Raw genomic sequence first — 20,422 nt, forward strand, 5'->3', positions numbered from 1 at the left:
GCTTGCTGTGTCACAAGTTGATGCTTCTCCTGGAGAATGTTCGTTTGTGGAAAGCTTTGAAAACCTTCCTGCAGATCTTTTCTTGGTGTGAACCTCGACGTAAGCCAAAAAGCTGTGAGCTGCTAAACTGCTGTCTCATAAGCTTGAAATGTCTCATAAGCATAAAATGTCCTCACTTGTAACACTGGGGGGGGGAGGGTGGAAAAAAGGACTTGAAATCCCAGCAGAGTATTTTTGTTGCAAACAACAGTTTTCATCTGCTGGTATTGGCTGCCAGAAGGAGCCTGTTTCCAGCAAGCACAACAGACTTCTTCAGCTGGGGCTGCTTCCAGCTGTTCCCCTTAGCTCCCCAAGAGGGTGGTGCCCAAGAGCCACCTTCCTGGCACACTGTGGCAGGCAGACAGCACACAGCCATTGATGAGTTTGGGCATCATGCTCTGATGAAAAACAAGACCCCAGCTCATCTGAGGCGGCTGCGTGTGCGTCACCGAAGCTATTTCAGTCTTTGCTGCCTCCTGAGCTGAATGCAAACCAGCATCGGTGACTCTGCTCCAGTGTGCTGTCATAAAGGGAAGGAGGAAGCATGACTTGGAAGCTGTCTGTGTGAAGATCACCTAAAATAGTAACAGAAGTGTCTCTGGAGAGTACCAGCGGACAAAATATCTTCTGGAGCCTACCTGTTGTTCAGACAAGCTGCATCTGGCAAACTCTGCTTGGTACCAGCTGGATGTGCTACGTTTTCCATCCTTGCCATAGAGGGCAGCCATTGCTGGAGCAGGAGCACCAAGGAACTGGAAGGATTCAGAGCTTTCCTCAGTCAGCCTCACCAGCAGGCCTCAGTCCTATGGAAAAGACACTTGGAATGGCAGAATCACAGAACAGCTTAGATTGGAAGGAACCTTAAAGATCATCCAGTTCCAATCTCCTGCCATGGCCAGGAACACCTCCCACTGGATCAGGTTGTTCAAGGTCCTATCCATCCTGCCTTTGAACACTTCCAGGCTTGGAGCCTCCACAATTTCTCTGGGCAACCTGTCCCAGTGCCTCACTACCCTCATGGCCAATGTCAGTCCAGCTTCTTCCAGTTTGAAGCTTCTCCTCCTGTCACTCCCATCCTTTGTCAGAAGTCCCCCCCAAGCTCTCCTGTAGCCTGCTTCAAATACTGGAAGGCTGCTCAAAGGTCTCCCTGGAGAGTTCTCTTCTCCAGGCTGACCAATCCCAACTCTCAGCCCTGTCCCCAGAGCAGAGGTGCTCCAGCTCTTTGATCATCTTTGTGGCCTCCTTTGGACCCAGTCCAACAGTTCCATGTCCTCCTTGCGTTGCAGGCTCCAGAGCTGGACACAGGACTCCAGGTGGGGTCTCAGGACAGTGGAGAAGAAGGGGAGAATCACCGAAGCTCTAACAGCTGAGTTTCCATACAGCCACACTTACAGAGTGCTTAGAGGGTCTCAGAGCATAGAATCATACTGGTCAGCTATTAGGGGGAAAAGAAATCATAGAATTCTTGGAGAAGACTTTCATAGAAGCATAGAATTGTCAGGGTTGGAAGGGATCTCAAGGATCATCCAGTTCCAACCCCCCTGCTATGGCCATGAGGCTTCCACCACCTCCCTGGGCAACCTCTTCCAGTCTCTCACCAGCCTCATAGGGAAGAACTTCTTTCTAACATCCAAACTGAATCTCCCCACTTCTAGTTTTGCTCCATTCCCCCCAGTCCTATCACTCCCTGACACCCTAACAAGTCCCTCCCCAGCTTTCTTGGAGCCCCCTTCAGATACTGGAAAGCCAAGAGAAGATCTCCTTGGAGCCTTCTCCTCTCCAGACTGAACAGCCCCAACTCTCTCGGTCTGTCTCCAGAGCAGAGGTGCTGATCGAGGGAGGTGATTCTCCCCCTCTACTCCACATCTGATGGTCCAGTGGGAGATGTCTCTGCCCATGGCAGGGGAGTTGGAACTAGATGATCTTGAAGGTCCCTTCCAAGCCAAAGCATTCCATGAGTCCCTGCCCCTCATGCTGTCTCTCTCCTCTCTTGCAGGCCAAGCCTGTTGCGTTCGCAGTCCGGACAAACGTTGGGTACAGCGCAGCTCACGATGACGATGTCCCGGTCCCCGGCATGGCCATCTCCTTTGAGGCTAAAGATTTTCTTCACGTTAAAGAAGTAAGTAAAGCTGGAGGAGGGAGTGAATCTGACTTCCTTTGTCTGTTTGACTCACAGTGCTGCTCTTCTGTAAGGCTACCACCGTCCACCATCCAGCACTATATAGATGTGGTGTAGATAAGACAGCAGAGTGTAAGGACCTGGATGGTCTTTGACATACTCTGCTTATAAAAGCCATGGCTCAAATTCCTTACCATCCTATTAAGGAGGTTTGGAAAGCAAGGGCTTTTCTTCTCTGGTGAAAATCACTGAATTTGTGGGTTTTAAAAACCTGCACATTCAGTGGTAACAGTAATTGTGGGGTTTAGCATTGTGGTACCCTCAGGGTGCATTCTGATCCAGCAGCCAAGGGTTGCTTCTCTTGTATTTGTCTGAAGGAATCTCATTAAACCCCCACAATCACAGAATCACATGGAATCACAGAATGCTAGGGGTTGGAAGGGACCTCCAGAGATCATCCAGCCCAAGCCCCCTCCCAGAGCAGGAGCACCCAGGGCAGATCACACAGGAACACATCCAGATGGGTTTGGAAAGTCTCCAGAGAAGGAGACTCCACAACCTCTCTGGACAGCCTGCTCCAGGCCTCCAGCACCCTCACACTACATCATGCTGAGGTGGAACCTCCTGGGTTCCAGCTTGCACCCATTGTTCCTTGTCCTGTCACTGGGCACCACCAAACAGAGTCCCTTCATCCTGACCCCCAGCCCTCAGCTATTGATAGACATTGATCAGATCCCTCTCAGTCTTCTCTTCTCCAGACGAAACAGCCCCAGGGCTCTCAGCCTTTCTTTATAGCAATGCTGGATTTTATACCCAAGGACCAGGTGTCTAAGGGTTGTTACAAGTAGAAATCACCAATTTCCAGTTGTACCTGGAATCACAGAATGTTAGGAGTTGGAAGGGACCTCCAGAAATCATCCAGTCCAACCCCCCTGCCAAAGTGGGATCACCTAGGGCAACCCACCCAGTACTGTATCATCAGGAACTTGCTGAGGGTACTTTCCATCCCTTCAGCCAGGTGGTTGATAAAGATATTGAACAAAACTGACCCAGTACTGATCCCCTGGGGACACCACTGGCCACAGGCCTCCAGGTTGACTCTGTGCTACTGATTACAACTCTCTGAACTCTGTTGTGGAGCCAGTTTGCAATGCACCTCACTGACAGCCATCTATGCCACATCTCCTGAGCTGTTCTATGAGGATGTTATGGGAGACAGTATCAAAAGCTTTACTGAAGTCAAGATATATGACATCCACTGCTGTGCCCTCATCTACCCACTTGGTCATAACTTCATAAAAGGCTATCAGATTAGTTAGACAGGATCTCCCCTTGGTAAATCCAGACCCTTCCCTAGCTTTGTTACCCTTCTCTGGACCTGCTCCAGCCCCTCAGTGTCCTTCTTGTTCCAGTCTCTCACCACCCTCATGGGGAAGAACTCCTTCCTAACATCCAATCTGAATCTCCCTACTTCTACTTTTGCTCCGTTTCCCCCAGTCCTATCCCTACCTGACACCCTAAAAAGTCCCTCCCCAGCTTTCTTGGAGCCCCCTTCAGATACTGCAAGGCCACAAGAAGGTCTCCTCAGAGCCTTCTCTACTCCAGACTGCACAACCCCAACTCTCTCAGTCTCTCTTCATAGCAGAGCAGCTCCAGCCCTCTGCTCATCCTTGTGGCCCTTCTCCAGACACCTTCCAGCACCTCCAGATCTTTCCTGGAACAGAGGCTCCAGAACTGGACCCAGAGCTCCAGGTGTGGTCTGAGCAGAGTGGAGCAGAGGGGGAGGATCCCCTCCCTGGCCCTGCTGGCCACACTTGTCACTGGCCTCATGGAGTACGAGAAAGATTACTGCAGTTGCAGTGGGTAGGAGCACATGGGAGGGAACCTCTGGTGTCCAGGGAGAACAAAAGCAGCTCTTGTGTTTGAGGGCAAAAGGCTGTGAAGCCTAAAAAAATACCAGTGGTGAAATGGGTGGAAGTAGCAGCCAGGGAGGATCATCGAGTGTGTGAAGGATGGTTTCTGCCTAAGCACTCTCCAGCTTTTGAACACTTCTCAAGGTGTAATTATTTTTAATGTATTTCTGGGTGTTAGCACAGTTCTTCATTACCATAATAACATAGGAGGGTGATTAAGTGCAGGGAAGAATTACATCCAGTGGCTTGGCTGCCAGTTAAAACTAATAACCATCTGATCCCAAGCACACTAACGTCCTGCTGCCTGCCTTCTCCTTGCTCTTTTGTTCTGCAGAAATTTAATAATGACTGGTGGATAGGACGGTTGGTAAAAGAAGGCTGTGAAATAGGATTCATACCAAGCCCAGTCAAGCTAGAGAACATGAGGCTGCAGCATGAACAAAAGGCAAAACAAGGAAAATTCTACTCCAGGTAATCACAAAATGTCATTCAAAAATGTGGGGTGGGATGTGGTTCTGTTCAGTGGTTGGTATTGGCAGCTGCAGATGTTCTGAATCAATGCAGTGGGGTTTGGTTCTGGAATTAATCTCACTGCTGATAGAGGGGGAGAAGAGAACTTTGGTGATCTTTAGCTCTGTAATTGATCTCACTGCTGTTTGAGGGAGAGAGGAGACCTTCAGGTTGGTTTTTAGTTCTGTGTTTAATCTCGTTGGTGTTTGAGGGAGAAAGAGGAGACATTTAGGTTGGTGACCTTTAGTTCTATGTTTAATCTCATTGCTGATTGAGGGAGAGAGGAGATCTTTAGGTTGGTGGCCTTTAGTTCTGTAATTAATCTCATTGGTGATTGAGGGAGAAAGGAAATCTTTAGGTTGGTTTTTACTTCTGTGTTTAATCTCATTGCTGATTGAGGGGAAAAAAGAAATCTTTAGGTTGGTTTTTAGTTCTGTGTTTAATCTCATTGCTGTTTGAGGGAGAAAGATCTTTAGGTTGGTGATTTTTAGTTCTGTATTTAATCTCATTGCTGCTTGAGGGTAAAGGAGATCTTCAGGTTAGTGGGTTTTAGTTCTGTGTTTAATCTCATTACTATTTGAGGGAGAAAGGAGATCTTTAGGTTGGTTTTTAGTTCTGCATTTAATCTCATTGCTGATTGAGGGAGAAAGGAGATCTTTAGGTTGGTGCTCTGCAATGGCCTGGAGTGGCTGTTATTCCATTTTCCTTTCAAAGGATATTTGCAGTACATTTGCTATTTGCAACACCAGCTTTGGATGTAAAAATCAATCTCCCTAAATTCCTCAGCATTTTTCTTTTTACTTGCTTTTGTTATCTTGCAGTTTCTAAAGCACTGATTTTAGAACTTGAAGAAAATGTTAAGAGGAATTTATTTTAAGCTGAAGCCAGTGCCTGCTGGTCAGCTATTAGGGGGAAAAGAAATCATAGAATTCTTGGAAAAGACTTTCATAGAAGCATAGAATTGTCAGTGTTGGAAGGGACCTCAAGGATCAGGCAGTTCCAACTCCCCTGTTATGGGCAGGGACACCTCACACTACATCAGGTTGCTCACAGCCACATCCAGCCTGGCTGCAAAAACCTCCAGGCATGAGGCTTCCACCACCTCCCTGGGCAACCTGTGCCAGTGTCTCACCACCCTCATGGAGAAGAACTTCTTCCTAACATCCAATCTGAATCTTCCCACTTCTAGTTTTGCTCCATTCCCCCCAGTCCTATCACTCCCTGACACCCTAAAATGTCCTTCCCCAGCTTTCTTGGAGCCCCCTTCAGGTACTGGAAGGCCACAAGAAGGCCACTTTGAAGGTCATGGAGTCCAACCATGGATGGACAGCAAAACCCAAAAGAGTATCTTTGGCTGGGACACAGCTTGGAAGTCAGTGCTGTGTCTGATGTAGCTCTGTTCCATTGTGGTAGCAGCTTCCAGCAGTTTGAAACCGTGGAGGAAGTAATCTTTATTTCTACCTAATGTCATTGCTGTTTGAGAGAGAAAGTAGATCCTGAGCTTGGTAGTTGGGCAGATGCTTTGGTCTTGTCAGATTCATGGCCTACAAGCACAACTGTTCAGAACTCTGGAAGTTTGATGTTGAGTTATTTGTTGTCTCTTGAGTGCAGCCTGCATTCCATGAAAATAAAGCCTCAGTATCTCCATGTGTTGCACAGCACTGCAGGGTAGCAATAATGGCATCTTTCCTGCAGGATTCTCAAGGTGGTTCTCCAGGAAATATGAGCAGATGTGGAAGCAAAGGCCAACTGCTTCCCTTTGGGTCTGTAGGAAATCTTGCCAGTATGTCTGAGTGGGATGGACCTGGAATGGAGAAAACAGCTGGGAGAAATCTGGGAATCCAGAAAGCCTTCTTGAGTAGGAAGGGCAGCAGTGTTTGAAGAGCATGTCAGGGCTAGGAGGGCTGCAGCACTGCCAGCTGTGAAATGCCCTCTCTAGGAGTGTGTGGTCCTCAGCAGGGTCCTTTTTCCTCTCAGGGCAGTTCTGATGCAGCCAGACCTGACCAAGTGATTCCATCCTTTCCCAAACCATAAGGACTTCCCTTTTCCAGAACCCCTGCTGCAGATAATGCTGCCTTCTGCCACAACTCCATTTGGGTAGTGCTTGTTCATGTTTGGAGATGGGAAAAGTGGAACTGAGTGCTGTCACATGAATTATTTGAGGAGTGAAATAGCCTTTCTTGCTTTCTTCTCAGTGCCTTTCTCCTTAGGGTAATTGAAGTACCACAACTAAAGATATTATTTCATTTCCACAACCTGGAGAGATTTTTCACAAAGCAGAACTTGACAGTACCCCAGACTGTTTTATCTTCATTTGAGAGGCTTTTGGTTTTTTTTCTTCCCCTAAGTGATACCTTGTACTGAGACAGCAAAAGAAGTTGTACTTTAATTAAATGGAAAAGAGGGTAGGCAAACACCCAGTCAGTTTCACTAGGGAGCTGTCAATAGCTCTGCTGTTAAAGGCAGGTATGCTCCCTGGCTTCTTAAGAATTAGTCTCAGTAATGAGCAGTGCTATTAATAGTTGTCTATCAGTAGTCATATTCCTAATGAGCTGACATGGAGATGGAGAGGCAGCAGAATGAGCAGGACTGCTGCGTGCAGTGCCTGCCTCCTCAACACTCACCCAGCTTGTGTGTGGCTGGCTGGTTTATCCCCCTCTTTGTCCCTTGGCTAGCAGCTCCTTCAGGAGGCAGCTAAGAAATAAACTACTGAGAAAGCTGGGAGGCTTCAGACTAATTTGTTGCTTTACTCCAGTAAATCAGGAGGAAACTCTTCATCCAGTTTGGGTGACATCGTTCCTAGCTCCAGAAAATCGACGCCTCCATCATCTGGTGAGTAGGTCCTGAACCCTTTGCTTTACAGCCCAAAGAGGTTAGACACTTCTGCTCCTGATTTTCTTATTCCTTCTGCTTCACAGGTATAAGGTTGGGTGGTTGCCTTGCTTCTGTTTTTCTTATTCCTTGTGCTTCTCAGGCTGGTTCAGGTGATTTTGAAGTAGTGGGGTCAGTGCCAGCAAGATCAGGCAATGATGGGGCTGTTAACAGTGCACTGGATTCCCTCTTTGATTTACTGTGGTGTTTTATAGCAAAGACAGAATAAAATGTTGAGACTGCACTGCAGCAGGGCAGTGAAAGGTTTGGTCTGGGCCTGAGCATTCCTGCTGAATGAGCAAGACCTTCTGGCACAGGAGAAACAGCAGCAATAAGAAGTTCCCAAGAGGTTTCTTCAGGAGCATCAAGAGAAGCATTATTCACTAATAACAGGAATTTCTGGTTTCACAGGTCACAGATGCATAGGATGGTTTGAGTTGGTAGGGGCCTTAAAGATCATCTAGTCCCAATCCCCCTGGTTTCACAGGTCATGGATTCATAGATTGATTCACAGATTCATAGCATGGTTTGAGTTGGAGGGGACCTTAAAGATCATCTGGTTCCAATCCCCCTGGTTTCACAGGTCATGGATTCATAGATTGATTCATAGCTTCATAGAATGGTTTGAGTTGGAGGGGACTTTAAAGATCATCTAGATCCAACCCCCCTGCCATGGGCAGGGACACCTCTCACTAGCCCAGATCCTTCTAATGAGGTTGTGCCTACCAGGATCCACACACACTCCATCTTTCCTACCTTTTGTGATGTGTTTGTCAGAAATATTGGTTTGCATATAGAGCATCAGCAGCCAGGATTTGCCTTTAGTGAGCTTGGAGTCAAGAGGCACAAAGCAAACGTGTGGTGAGTTGGTGGAGGAAATCAGCATTAGCTCCTTGAAAAATGCCTAGCAGAAGATGAACAACCCTCAAAACTCAGCTGTTGGATGTTCTCCTGAGAGAGGAAAAGTACATTTTGAATACTAGAAATCAGAAATACTGCTAAACCTGCCTAGTGGTTTGTCTCCTGAGCCAAAGAATTGTCTTTTCCATTCAGTTTCTCTGGAGCCTGGTCTTAAAATGATTCTGAAGATTTTAAAGTAATTTCTATGGACATAGAGAGAGAGAGGAGAATTCAATCAAGTGATGATAGTAGCTTTATTTTATTAAATTCATGGCAAAGTATGTGTCTGGGTGTTTGGGATTTTTTTTGTGAAACCATGGATTTGTTTGTAACTACCAACTTCAGTATGATTGCATTTGGTTAGGAGAGTTCTACTAAAGTGCCCTATCCCTTTTTTTTTTCCCCATCTCTGTTTAGTTTACTAACAGATGTCCATCACAAGGCTCTAGAATACACATTCAGCTCTTGTTTTACAATGCCTTTTAACTGTCACATTTACTGTTCAGTTCAGCAGCTTCATTCTGGCAGTAAAACTGTCCATGGACCTACCATGTCAGTTTCACAGAACCACAGAATCCTTTTGGTTGGAAAAGACCTTTAGGATACTCCAGTCCAACCATTCTCTGACTCTGCCAAGGCTGGGGCTAAGGCATGTCCCTCAGCACCACAGCTCTGCCTCTTGCAAACACCTCCGGGGATGGGTATACCTCCCTGGGCAGCCTGTGCCAAGCTTTGAGAACCCTTTCAGGGGAGAAGTTTCTTCTAATCTCCAACCTAAACCTCCTCTGGTGCAACCTAAGGCCATTTCCTCTCCTCCTGTCACTTCTTACTAGGTAGAAGAACCCAACTCCCACCTGGCTCCAACCTCCTTTCAGGGAGTTGTAGAGAGCCACAAGGTCTCCCCTTAGCCTTCTTTCCTGCAGACTCAACACCCCCAGCTCCCTCAGCTGCTCCTCCTCAGCCCTGTTCTCCAGACCCCTCCCCAGCTTTGTTGCCCTCCTCTGGAGCTGCTCCAGCTCCTCAGTGTCTTTTTTGGAGTGTGGGACCCAAATCTGAATCCAGGACTCAAGGTGTGGCGTCACCAGTGCCCAACACAGGGGGACAATCCCTTCCCTGATCCTGTTGGTCACACTATTGCTGATCCAGGCCAGGATGCTGGTGGCCTTCTTGGCCACCTGAGCACACTGATGGCTCATCTTCAGCCAGGTGCTGATGAAAGTCTGATCTTGAATGTCTCCAGGGACAGGGCCTCAACCACATCCCCCGGCAAGCTGTTCCAGTGTCTCACCATCCTCATTGTGCAGAACTTCCTCCTGATGTCCAACCTAACTCTGCTCCTGTTTCAAATCATTGCCCTTCATCCTATCCCCACAGCCCCTTCTGAACAGTCCCTCCCCAGCCTTCCTGTCAGTCCCCTTCAGATATTCAAATGCAGCTCTAAGGTCTCCATGGAGCCTTCTCTTCTCCAGGCTGAACAGCCCCAACTCTCCCAGCCTGTCCCCATGGCAGAGGTTCTCCAGCCCTCTGATAGTTCTTGTGCCCTCCTCTGGACCCTCTCCATCAGGTCAATGTCTCTCTTGTGTTGGAGACCCCATAGCTGGACACAGCCCTGCAGGTGAGGTCTCCCCAGAGCAGAGCAGAGGGGCAGGATCCTTTCTCTCCATCTCTGGCCACACTGCTTTGGATGCAGCCCAGGCTGTCCTTGGCCTTCTGTGCTGCCAGTGCCCATTGCTGGCTCCTGTCCACCTTCTCCCCCACCAGCACCCCCAAATCCTTCTCTGCAGGGCTGTTCTCAATCTGATCAGCCCCCAGCCTGGATTGATACCCAGGATTGACCCAATCTAGGTGCAGGACCTTGCACTTTGCCTTATTGAGCCTCATGAGATTCTCCTCAGCCACCTCTCAGCCTGTCTGGGTCCCTCTGGCTGGCTCCCATCCCATCCTTCAGTCTTATCAACCACACACTCAGCTTGGTACCATCAGCAGACTTGCTGAGGGTGCCTCAGTCTCACTATCTGTATCATTGGTGAAGATATTGAACAGCTCTGGTCCCAGTACAGACCCCTGAGGGTCACCAATTGTCACCCATCTCCATCTGGACATTGGGCCGTTGACCACTACCCTTTGGATGTGATCATCCAACCCATTCCTTATCCCCTGGACAGTCCACCCATCAAATCCATATCTCCCCAGCTTAGAGAGAAGGATGTTGTGGGCCAGTGGTGAAAATGACTTGGACCAAACTGCAGAGCAGTGAAGATAATGAACAGCAGAAGAGCTCTCGTGGGAGCCGTTGAGTGATGTGAAGACTGAGAATAAGCGAAGGAGATGCTGCATTTCTTCTTTACAGGAGAAGCTTTCACAACTCTGAGTTTTCTTTCCTGACTATTTTAGTTGCACATGGAACTGCAGGAGCTTTGCTATCCCTTATTGTGAGTGATTTATGGGATCTGCCCTGTGTTCAAGACAAGATAATACCTTCTTTTTATACTTGTGCAGAGGATGGAGGAACAGCGCTGCTGGAAGAAAATGTGACGTGGTTTCTGGGGCTGTTTTTAGGAGCAGGAGTATAGAAACAGAGAACAGATCCACTTGCAGGCTTGCCTGGCAAGGGCAGGCTCAAAGGCACAGCCCTGTAACTCAGGAATTGTCAAGCATCATGGCACGAGGTCTGTGGATAATTCAAAGGGGCAGACAGACTCCACCCCAGCAGCAGAGCTCGGTGGCTCCAAGTGTCTCTTATATCAGCAGCTGCACATAGGCCTAACAGAAATGTTTATGTGTGGCACAACTGAGTGGTCCATGGTGCTGTGGGGGGTGCTGGCTCACTCATCAGGCAGCTGGAAGGAGGTCACCAAGGTGGTTTCCTCATGGCTTGCAGGGGTGAATTCCCAGCTGGGATGAACCCTGCTGCTTACACCTCTGTTTAGGCTTGGGTTCAGCTCAACAGAAAGGCACAGCAAAGATGAGCTTGTGTCCCCCAGACTGTGGCACGAGGTGGGGGAGGTCTCTACACACAGGGGTGATGGTGCACAGCATGCTTGTGGAGCGCTTTTGTGCATGTGCTTGCCTGCTGAAGAGAAGTGTTGATGTCTTATTGAAGGTGGGGATTGATGGTGGGAAACAGGAAAGCTTTGGGGTTGGTTGGGTTGGGCTTGGTTTGCAGCCAGCAGGTGCCTGCTGGCCTCACCATGCAGGCTAAGAGGGCTTTGCCCTTTGAAAATGTATTTGTTTCTGAGTCCAGGGGTGTTCTCACTTCTGCTGTTGATCATGACTTGGTAAAGAGGGTAAATATTGTGTGTTTATGGAGGAAGTGTTGGTGCTGTGTATTCTGCTGGGGTGGAGGCTGAGCAGCAGTGGTTTATTGTATTCACTTCCATTTGCCCTGCCTCCATCCTCACTCCTTGCAACAGGATCCAGGGTGCTGGGACAAGCTGGGATCAGTTTCCTCTATTCTGCTACCCCATTCTGTTTAGTTTGCACTATCAGTAGGGCTGGTTTTATGTTTCCTAATAAATGTACCTTATGACTCCTGTGCCTTTTTACTTCAGATGGTTAAGAATGCAGATTGTAGCCCACCCTGAGAGAAATGTAGCTGTAACTGTAGCAGCATTGGGCTGATTTTTGGTTCACAATTGACTTTCCTTCTGTAATTTCCTATAGAAACACTTCAGCTTCCAGCTGATGATACCCAGTTTGAATTAGTGTCCACTGCTGTCAAAGAATTCAAATGCTGGCCAAGTTCTGTTGTTTACAGCAATTGGCACAGGCCAGTTGCTCTGTTTTGCAAGGGTAATTCTGGGTATGTTTGATGTATCCACGTGAAAGGGGATCAGAGGAAAATGTTACAGTAGCTGTTAAAGGTTGCCTTCTGTCTTCTAATCCTAATGTGCTGCACCTTGAAATTTCCCCCTTTGTTTTATTGTGTTTTGTACTCATGGTGGATTTTTAAATTTTTGATTTATTTACTTATTGCTCTGGACAGCTTTTTCTTTTTTTTTTTCCTTTACCTGTTATTTCCTTTGATTTTTTTTTTTTTTTGTGAACCTCTCTTTACTTTTCCCTGTCACCTGATAATTCTGAATTGTTTGTCTGTATATAGCTATAGACATAGATGCCACTGGCTTAGATGCAGAAGAAAATGATATTCCAGCCAACCATCGCTCCCCCAAACCCAGTGCAAACAGTGTCACCTCACCCCACTCCAAAGAGAAAAGAATGCCCTTCTTTAAGAAGGTAACACACCCACCTCCCAGCTCCCATCTGTCCACCTGCTCACCTGCACTGCGTCACATCTCTAGTCCTGTGGAGCGTCTGCGTCCTCTGACCAGCCAATAACATGCATGCTCTGTTGTTTCTTTGTTTCTTTTCCATGCTGCTGTAGCTAAGCAGAAGCAGAAATCGGTAAGTTCCTCCCCACCCTACCCCCCAACCTGTGTTTCTCCTGCCGCTGGCATCCTTGGCAGCACTGCCCCAGGGTAACGCTCAGGGAGCCGCAGCCTCGCTGAATTGCGGAGTGCTAGGGGTTGGGAGGGGCCCTGCAGAGGTCATCCAGTCCAAGTCCCCTGGAATGCATCCAGGTGGGTTTGGGGAGTCTCCAGAGCAGGAGACTCCACAACCTCTCTGGGCAGCCTGCTCCAGGCCTCCAGCACCCTCACAACAAAGAAGTTTCTCCTCATCCTGAGGTGGAACCTCCTGGGTTCCAGCTTGTACCTATTGGTCCTTGTCCTATCACTGGGCACCACCAAACAGAGCCTGGCCCCTTCCTCTTGGCACCCACCCCTCAGCTATTGATAGACATTGATCAGATCTCCTCTCAGCCTTCTCCACAGTGCAGCTGTTCTAGAGTTAAGGAAAAGTATCCAAGTTGTTGGTCAATCCAGTACAAGAAAACAAACAGTCCCATGTTCATAGTATCACAGAGTCAGAGACTGGTTGGGGTTGGAAGGGACCTTCCAGATCATCTAGTTTGAGAGCCCTTCCATGGCTGGGGACACCTCCTGCTAGCCCAGGTTCCTCAAGACCCCATCCAGCCTGGCCTTCAACACCTCCAGGGAGGGGGCAGACACAACTTTTGTGGGCCACCTGTTCCAGCATCTCATTCAGTGAGCCCCTGAAGCTCTGCTACAGTACTGACCCTTTCTGATAGACTGAGAGGACACACTGAGAAGGACTCCAATGCAGGCACATCACAGAATCACAGAAACGGTCAGGTTGGAAAAGCCCCTCAGGATCACCAAGTCCAATCACTGACCCTGTTCTGCAAGGTTCACCTCTAAACCATAGCCCCAAGCACCAAACCACCTTTAAACACATCCAGGGTTGGTGACTCCACCACCTCCCTGGGCAGCCTGTGCCAATGTCTGACCACTCTTGCTGGGAAAAAAAATGTTTCCTACTGTCCAGTCTAACTCTGGCCTGCTGCAGCTTGAGGCCATTCCCTCTTGTTCTGTCACTAATTACCTGTGAGAAGAGACCAGCACCAACCTCTCCACAACCTCCTTTCAGGTAGCTGTAGACAGCCAGGAGGTCTCCCCTCAGCCTCCTCTGTTTCACACTAACCATCCCCAGCTCCTTCAGTCTCTCTTCATCTGATTTATTCTCCAGACCCTTCCCAGCTTCCTTGCCCTCCTCTGCCCTGGCTCCAGCACCTCCACATCTCTCTTGGATTGAGCTGCCCAAAACTGGACACAACACTCCAGGTGTGGCCTCCCCAGAGCTGAGTCCCAGGGGACAATCCCCTCCCTGCTCCTGCTGGACACAGCATTGCTGATCCCAGCCAGGATGCCTTTGGCTTTCTTGGCCACCTGGGCACTGCTGGCTCCTCTTCAGCTGCTTGTCCATTGAAACCTCTCTCTTATCTTTCTCAAGGGTTGTTTTTTTTCCAGTCTACCAAAATCATTATTGGAACCTAATCAGCCACTCAGGCTGTACTGAGGAAACAACCAGCCTAACCTGTTGGCTTTTTGTCTGGTCAGGATTTAAACTGCTGCACTGGGTGCAAAACAGGCCAGGGGAAGAAGACCAGAAAACTGCAGGCTTGTTTTGACAGTTCCCTTGGAGTCTGTTTTCCTGTTGTCATGTATAAATGATCAGCCACTGTACCTCCCATTCATCAGTCAGAGCTCTTAGCATCTCAGCTACTGGAGATGGTACTGGTAGTTCCCAGGAGAACCCAGATAGCTGCAGGATTATGCAATTGCTGCTACAGCAAGCTGCAATCCATTTCTAGCATCTCTGCTGAAATAAATTATCCAGACATTAGGAAGCAGCAGCAAACTCTCCAGTGGAATATCACACTTCTGCTCCTTTGGTTTTAAAGCTTTAGTCTTCATAGCTCTTAAGCATTTGGGTTTAACCATTCCCTTACATCTACAGGTGACACCAGATCATTACAGTGCTTCTCATAGAATCATAGAAAGGTCTGGGTTGGAAGGGACCTCCAAAGCTTATGCAGCTCAACCCCCCTGCACTCAGCAGGGACATCCCCAACTAGATCAGGTTGCCCAGAGCCCTGTCCAGCCTCACCTTGAAGATCTCCAGGGATGGAGCCTCAACCACCTCCCTGGGCAACCTGTTCCAGGGTTCCACCACCCTCATGGTGCAGAACTTGTTCCTCACATCCAATCTCAATCTGCTCTGCTCTAGTTTGAAGCCATTGCCCCTGGTCCTGTCCCTGCAGGCCTTTGCAAACAGTCTCTCTGCAGCCTTCTTGTAGATCCCTTCAGGTACTGGCAGGCTGCTATTAGGTCTCCCTGGTGCCTTCCCTTCTCCAGGCTGAACACCCCCAGCTCCCTCAGCCTGTCCTCATAGCAGAGCTGCTCCAACCCCCTGAGCATTCTCATGGCATTCTCTGGACCCTCTCCATCAGCTCCATGTCCTTCCTGTATTGAGGGCTCCAGACCTGCACACAGGTGAGGTCTCAGCAGAGCAGAGCACAGTGGCAGAATCACCTCTCTGGATCTCTGGCAATGCTGCTTTGGATGCAGCCCAGGATGTGATTTGCCTTCTGTGCTGCAAGCTCACAGTGCCTGCTCCTGTCCAGCTTCTCCCCCACCAGCACCCCCAAGTCCTCATTCTCCATCAAATCCACTCCTTTCTGTGCTTCCCCTAGTTATGGAAGAGCTGCTTACCTTCCAATCTGAACACTTTGGGTTGAGTCAGCCACGTTAAGGCAAAGATCTTTTGTGCCATGGTGCTCAAGCTCTAAGCTCTTACACATTGGTAGTGATTTTTGTTTAGGGTCTGTCTCACACACAGCATCACAGAGTTAACCAGGTTGGAAAAGACCTTCTTGATCATCCAGTCCAACCTATCCCCCAACACCATCTAATCAACTAACCCATGGCACCCAGTGCCTCATCCAGGCTCTTTTTAAAGACTTCCAGGGACAGTGACTCCACCACCTCCCCAGGCAGCACATCCCGATTGCAAATCTCTCTTCCTGGGAAGAATTTCTTCCTCACATCCAGCCTGAACCTCCCCTGGCACAGCTTGAGACTGTGTCCTCTCCTTCTGTCACTGGGTGCCTGGGAGCAGAGCCCAACCCCCACCTGGCTACAGCCTCCCTTCAGGTAGTTGTAGACAGCAATGAGGTCTCCCCTGAGCCTCCTCTTCTCCAGGCTAAACACCCCCAGCTCCCTCAGCTGCTCCTCATAGGTTTATGCTCCAGACCCCTCCCCAGCTCTGTTGCCCTTCTCTGGACACATTCCAGCATCTCAACATCTTTCTTAAACTGGGGGACCCAGAACTGGACACAGCACTCAAGGTGTGGCCTAACCAGTGCTGAGTACAGGGCAGAATAATCTCCCTGCTCCTGCTGACCACGCTATTCCTGATACTCTCTAGTAGGCTTCTCTGATCATGAACTGGTGGTAGCAGGAGTGGAGGGCTGCTGTGTGACACTGGCACAGCCTGACTGCCAGGCTTTGCTTTCAGATGTGCTGGGCCAGCTCCTGCACTGTGTCCAATGAATTCATTTCCCATGCTTATGATGCCTTGGGCACTGGTACTCATTTTTTTCCTTACTAATTAATCTGGTGATGCTGCAGGTAACAAAAAAAATCAGATCAATGCTGTTAGAAAAAAAACCCAAAATCAACAACCCCCCCTCCCCCCAAAAAAAAACCATTCACCAAAATGTTTCCCATGTTTTAGACTGCTTTGGACTGCTGCTTGTGTAGCATTTTGTGCTGTCACTGTGCTGCTGTCTGTCCCTGTGTCTCTGTGTTTGGGAATGTACTCACTGATGGGAATGTTCTAGTGGAACACCTTGGGATATGTTGGGTACTGAAGCAATGACCTTATGCTGTGATCTTGGCTGATGTATTTGTACTCTGGAGGGACTGGAGACCTGCCACACCAAACTCCATGTCACCCACTGGCTTCTGGCTTTGCATTTCAATCTGTTTTACTTATTTATTTCCCCACAACCACCCCAAGACAAAGATAAGCCAAACCCTCCCTCCCAAACCCAAAGCTCTGGCTGATAAGACTCACTCTTGGTGCTATCTACTGAGCAGCCATTTCTGAAAGGAAGCAGCCCTAGTTTAACTGGTTTTGAGAACAGTAGACAAACTGGGGGCCACCTTTGGGAGCAGGCAATCTTCTGATCTTTGTGTTTTAAAGTACTTGCCCTGCCTTGTACATGATACATCAGTGAGTGGTTTGATGCAGCTCCTACTAACAGCATCCCTGCTGCTGACAGGGACTTCCCAAGGTGGAAGCATTGCTATCCCAAGCTCTGTTCACTCAGATGGTCCTAGAAATCCTGACTTCAGCAAGCATCACTTTGGGTTCATTTGCAAGTGGATTGCAGACTCAAGGGTGGAAGTTAGGCTATGAGTGCTGCCATGGGAATTTGCAGTGGTGTCACAACATTTCCTCCAGAGCTGGGCAGATCTGAACAGAGAAAGCAGAGTTATGCTTTCCCCATCCCTTTTTTTTTTTCCCTTGGTTTTGATCTTTCCTTAGTTTGCCTGCATCAGATTGTGATGGGGAACAGCTAATCACAGCCCTCGAGTCGATCGTTTCAAATCGTTTCAAACCATTCAGATCATTTCAAGTCATGTCAAACCATTCAGATCATGTCAAACCATTCAGATCATTTCAAACCATTCAAATCATTTCAAATCATTTCAAATTAACTCTTGGAAATGCCCCTTTTCAATCTAGCAGTTAGGAACTGTGGAATGGGACATGCAAATGTCTCCAGGTTAACGCCAATTATGTAGCCCTTCAGGGCAAATACAAACAAACAAAAAAAAAAAGGAGAAAAAACAAAAGTCCAAGAGTCAAGAAAAATCCTTGACCCTCTGATGTCCTTATTTTGTGTCAAGAAAAATCCTTGACCTTACGATGTCCTTATTTTGTACTGCCAGTTCTGGGGGAAAGCCAATGAATCCCTGATTGCTGTGTTGGTGACATCCCTGGAAATGCAGAGCTGCTGGTGCTGGGGGTGCTGTGTGGCACTTTGCCTGGGTGCTGTGATGCTGACAGCTTTCTCTTTTGCAGACAGAGCACATCCCTCCCTACGATGTAGTGCCTTCTATGCGACCAGTAGTTTTAGTGGGGCCTTCTCTGAAGGGATATGAAGTAAGTGCTTGTTGGGAATGGGTTTGTTTTGCACCCCCAAAAAATCCTCTCTGCTTTGTTTGTGGTTGAATATTCAGAGGGAGTTAAACTGACAAAAGTCCAGGCAGCCTTTACTAGGCAGCTGCTCATTTGAATTTAATCTCAGAATTCAGATTAGGAATAATTCCATCCCAATCCTGCTCCTCAGATAGAAGTTTTGCTCTCATCTTTGTTACGCTTGACTATTATTAGCCTGAAGTATTTAAGATTTTTTTTTTCCTTTCTGGTTCTTAATTTGTTGTTGGGAATGGGTATGTTTTGCTTCCAAAAATTCCTCTCTGCTTCATTTGTATTTGAGTATTCAGAGGGATTTAAACTGAGGAGCAGCACAGTCAAAAGTCCAGGCAGTCTTTACTAGGCAGCTGCTCATTTCTATTTCATCTCAGAATTCAGATTAGGAATAATTCCATCCCAGTCCTGCTTCTCAGTTAGGAGATTTGCTCTCAGCTTTATTACATATTGTTAACCTCAGGTATTCAGGATTTTTTTTCCTTTCTGGTTCTTAATTTGTTATTAGGAATGGATTTTGATTTGCCAGTAAAATCCTTTCTGCTTCATTTGTAGTTGAATATTCAGAGGGAGTTAAACTGAGTTAAACTGACAAAAGTCCAGGCAGTCTTTACTAGGCAGCTGCTCATTTCCATTGCATCTCAGAATTCAGATTAGGAATAAGTCCATCCCAATTCTACCCCTCAGCTAGGAGATTTGCTCTCAGCTTTATTACATATTATTAACCTCAAGTATTTAGGATTTTTTTTTCCTTTCTGGTTCTTACTTTGTTGTTTGTTTTTTCTTCTAGGTAACAGATATGATGCAAAAAGCATTATTTGATTTTTTAAAACACAGATTTGAAGGGCGGTAAGTACTTTGCAATGCAAACCTCCTTCAGGTCCTCTTTAAAGGCTGCCAAGTGGTTAAGAAATATTAGACACTGTCTGTAGACAAGGGGGGAGATCATCCAGTCCAGCCCCGCTGCCAGAGCAGGAACACCCAGGGCAGGTCCCACAGAAACACATCCAGGTGGGGTTGGAAAGTCTCCAGAGAAGGAGACTCCACAACCTCTCTGGGCAGCCTGCTCCAGGCCTCCAGCACCCTCACACTGAAGAAGTTTCTCCTCATGTTGAGGTGGAACCTCCTGGGTTCCAGCTTGTCCCTGTTGTTCCTTGTCCCATCACTGGGTACCACCAAAGAGAGCCTGGCACCTTCATCCTGACCCCCTCCTCTCAGCTATTGATAGACATTGATCAGATCCCTCTCAGCCTTCTTCTCTCCAGACTAAACACCCCCAGGGCTCTCAGCCTCTCTTCACAGTCTCCTAAGCATCCTCATAGCTCTCTGTTGGATTCTCTCCAGCAGGTCTCTGTCTCTCTTGGACTGGGGAGCCCCAAACTGGACACAGGATTGCAGCTGTGGTCTCAGCAGGGCAGAGCAGAGGGGGAGCAGAACCTCCCTAGCCCTGCTGGCCACACTTTTCTTGCTGCACCCCAGGATCCCATTGGCTCTCTTGGCCACAAGGGCACATTGCTGTCCCATGCAGAACTTGCTGTCCAGCAGCACTCCAAGGTCTTTCTCCATGGAGCTGCTTTCCAGCAGGTGACTCCTAGTCTGTGCTGGTGCCTGGGGTTGTTCCTGTACATAGCCTCTGTTTGGAGAGCAGGCTTTGTTTTTCCTGTTGCAGCACATCTCAAAAACCAATTCAGATGATATTAAAAACACCACAGACCTCACACTGAACAAACAGTGGGGTTTGGCTGGGCAGTCAGCTTTGCTTGCTGTGCCATTACAAGACCAAGTGCAGCATCCTGCATCTGGGTCAGGACAATCCAAGCACACTTATAGGCTTGAGAGGAGTCCTGAGTAAAGGCCTTGGGGGTGCTGGTGGAGGAGAAGCTCACCAGGAGCCAGCAGTGAGCACTTGCAGCCCAGAGAGCCAAGCAGAGCCTGGGCTGCAGCAAGAGAAGTGTGGCCAGCAGGGCCAGGGAGGGGATTCTCCCCCTCTGCTCCACTCTGCTGAGACCACACCTGGAGCTCTGGGTCCAGTTCTGGAGCCTCTGATCCAGGAAAGATCTGGAGGTGCTGGAAGGTGTCCAGGGAAGGGCCTTGAGGATGAGCAGAGGGCTGGAGCTGCTCTGCTCTGGAGACAGACTGAGAGAGTTGGGGTTGTTCAGTCTGGAGAGGAGAAGGCTCTGAGGAGACCTTCTTGTGGCCTTGCAGTATCTGAAGAGGGCTCCAAGAAAGCTGGGGAGGGACTTTTTAGGGTGTCAGGTAGTGATAGGACTGGGGGGAATGGAGCAAAACTAGAAGTGGGGAGATTCAGATTGGATGTTAGGAAGAAGTTGTTCCCCATGAGGGTGGTGAGAGACTGGCACAGGTTGCCCAGGGAGGTGGTGGAAGCCTCATGCCTGGAGGCTTTTGCAGCCAGGCTGGATGTGGCTGT

General features: G+C 48.4%; 1 protein-coding gene across 4 annotated transcripts in view; it reads left to right on the forward strand.

Moving 5' to 3' along the window:
- Window positions 1-20,422, forward strand: part of CACNB2 (calcium voltage-gated channel auxiliary subunit beta 2) — a 254,932-nt gene that overhangs the window by 210,011 nt on the left and 24,499 nt on the right. For 2 of the 4 annotated variants that reach the window (XM_054390122.1, XM_054390124.1), the window contains 6 exons: window positions 2,036-2,158; window positions 4,406-4,542; window positions 7,337-7,413; window positions 12,455-12,588; window positions 17,866-17,946; window positions 18,785-18,843. In XM_054390122.1, the coding sequence (XP_054246097.1) occupies window positions 2,036-2,158; window positions 4,406-4,542; window positions 7,337-7,413; window positions 12,455-12,588; window positions 17,866-17,946; window positions 18,785-18,843 (611 nt within the window). Of the gene's footprint in view, window positions 1-2,035; window positions 2,159-4,405; window positions 4,543-7,336; window positions 7,414-12,454; window positions 12,589-12,736; window positions 12,757-17,865; window positions 17,947-18,784; window positions 18,844-20,422 lie in introns of all 4 variants that reach the window. The other 2 variants (XM_054390123.1, XM_054390125.1) reach the window with 1 other exon arrangement.

Source organism: Indicator indicator, chromosome 20 (assembly GCF_027791375.1).
Source record: "Indicator indicator isolate 239-I01 chromosome 20, UM_Iind_1.1, whole genome shotgun sequence".
NCBI lineage: Eukaryota > Metazoa > Chordata > Aves > Piciformes > Indicatoridae > Indicator > Indicator indicator.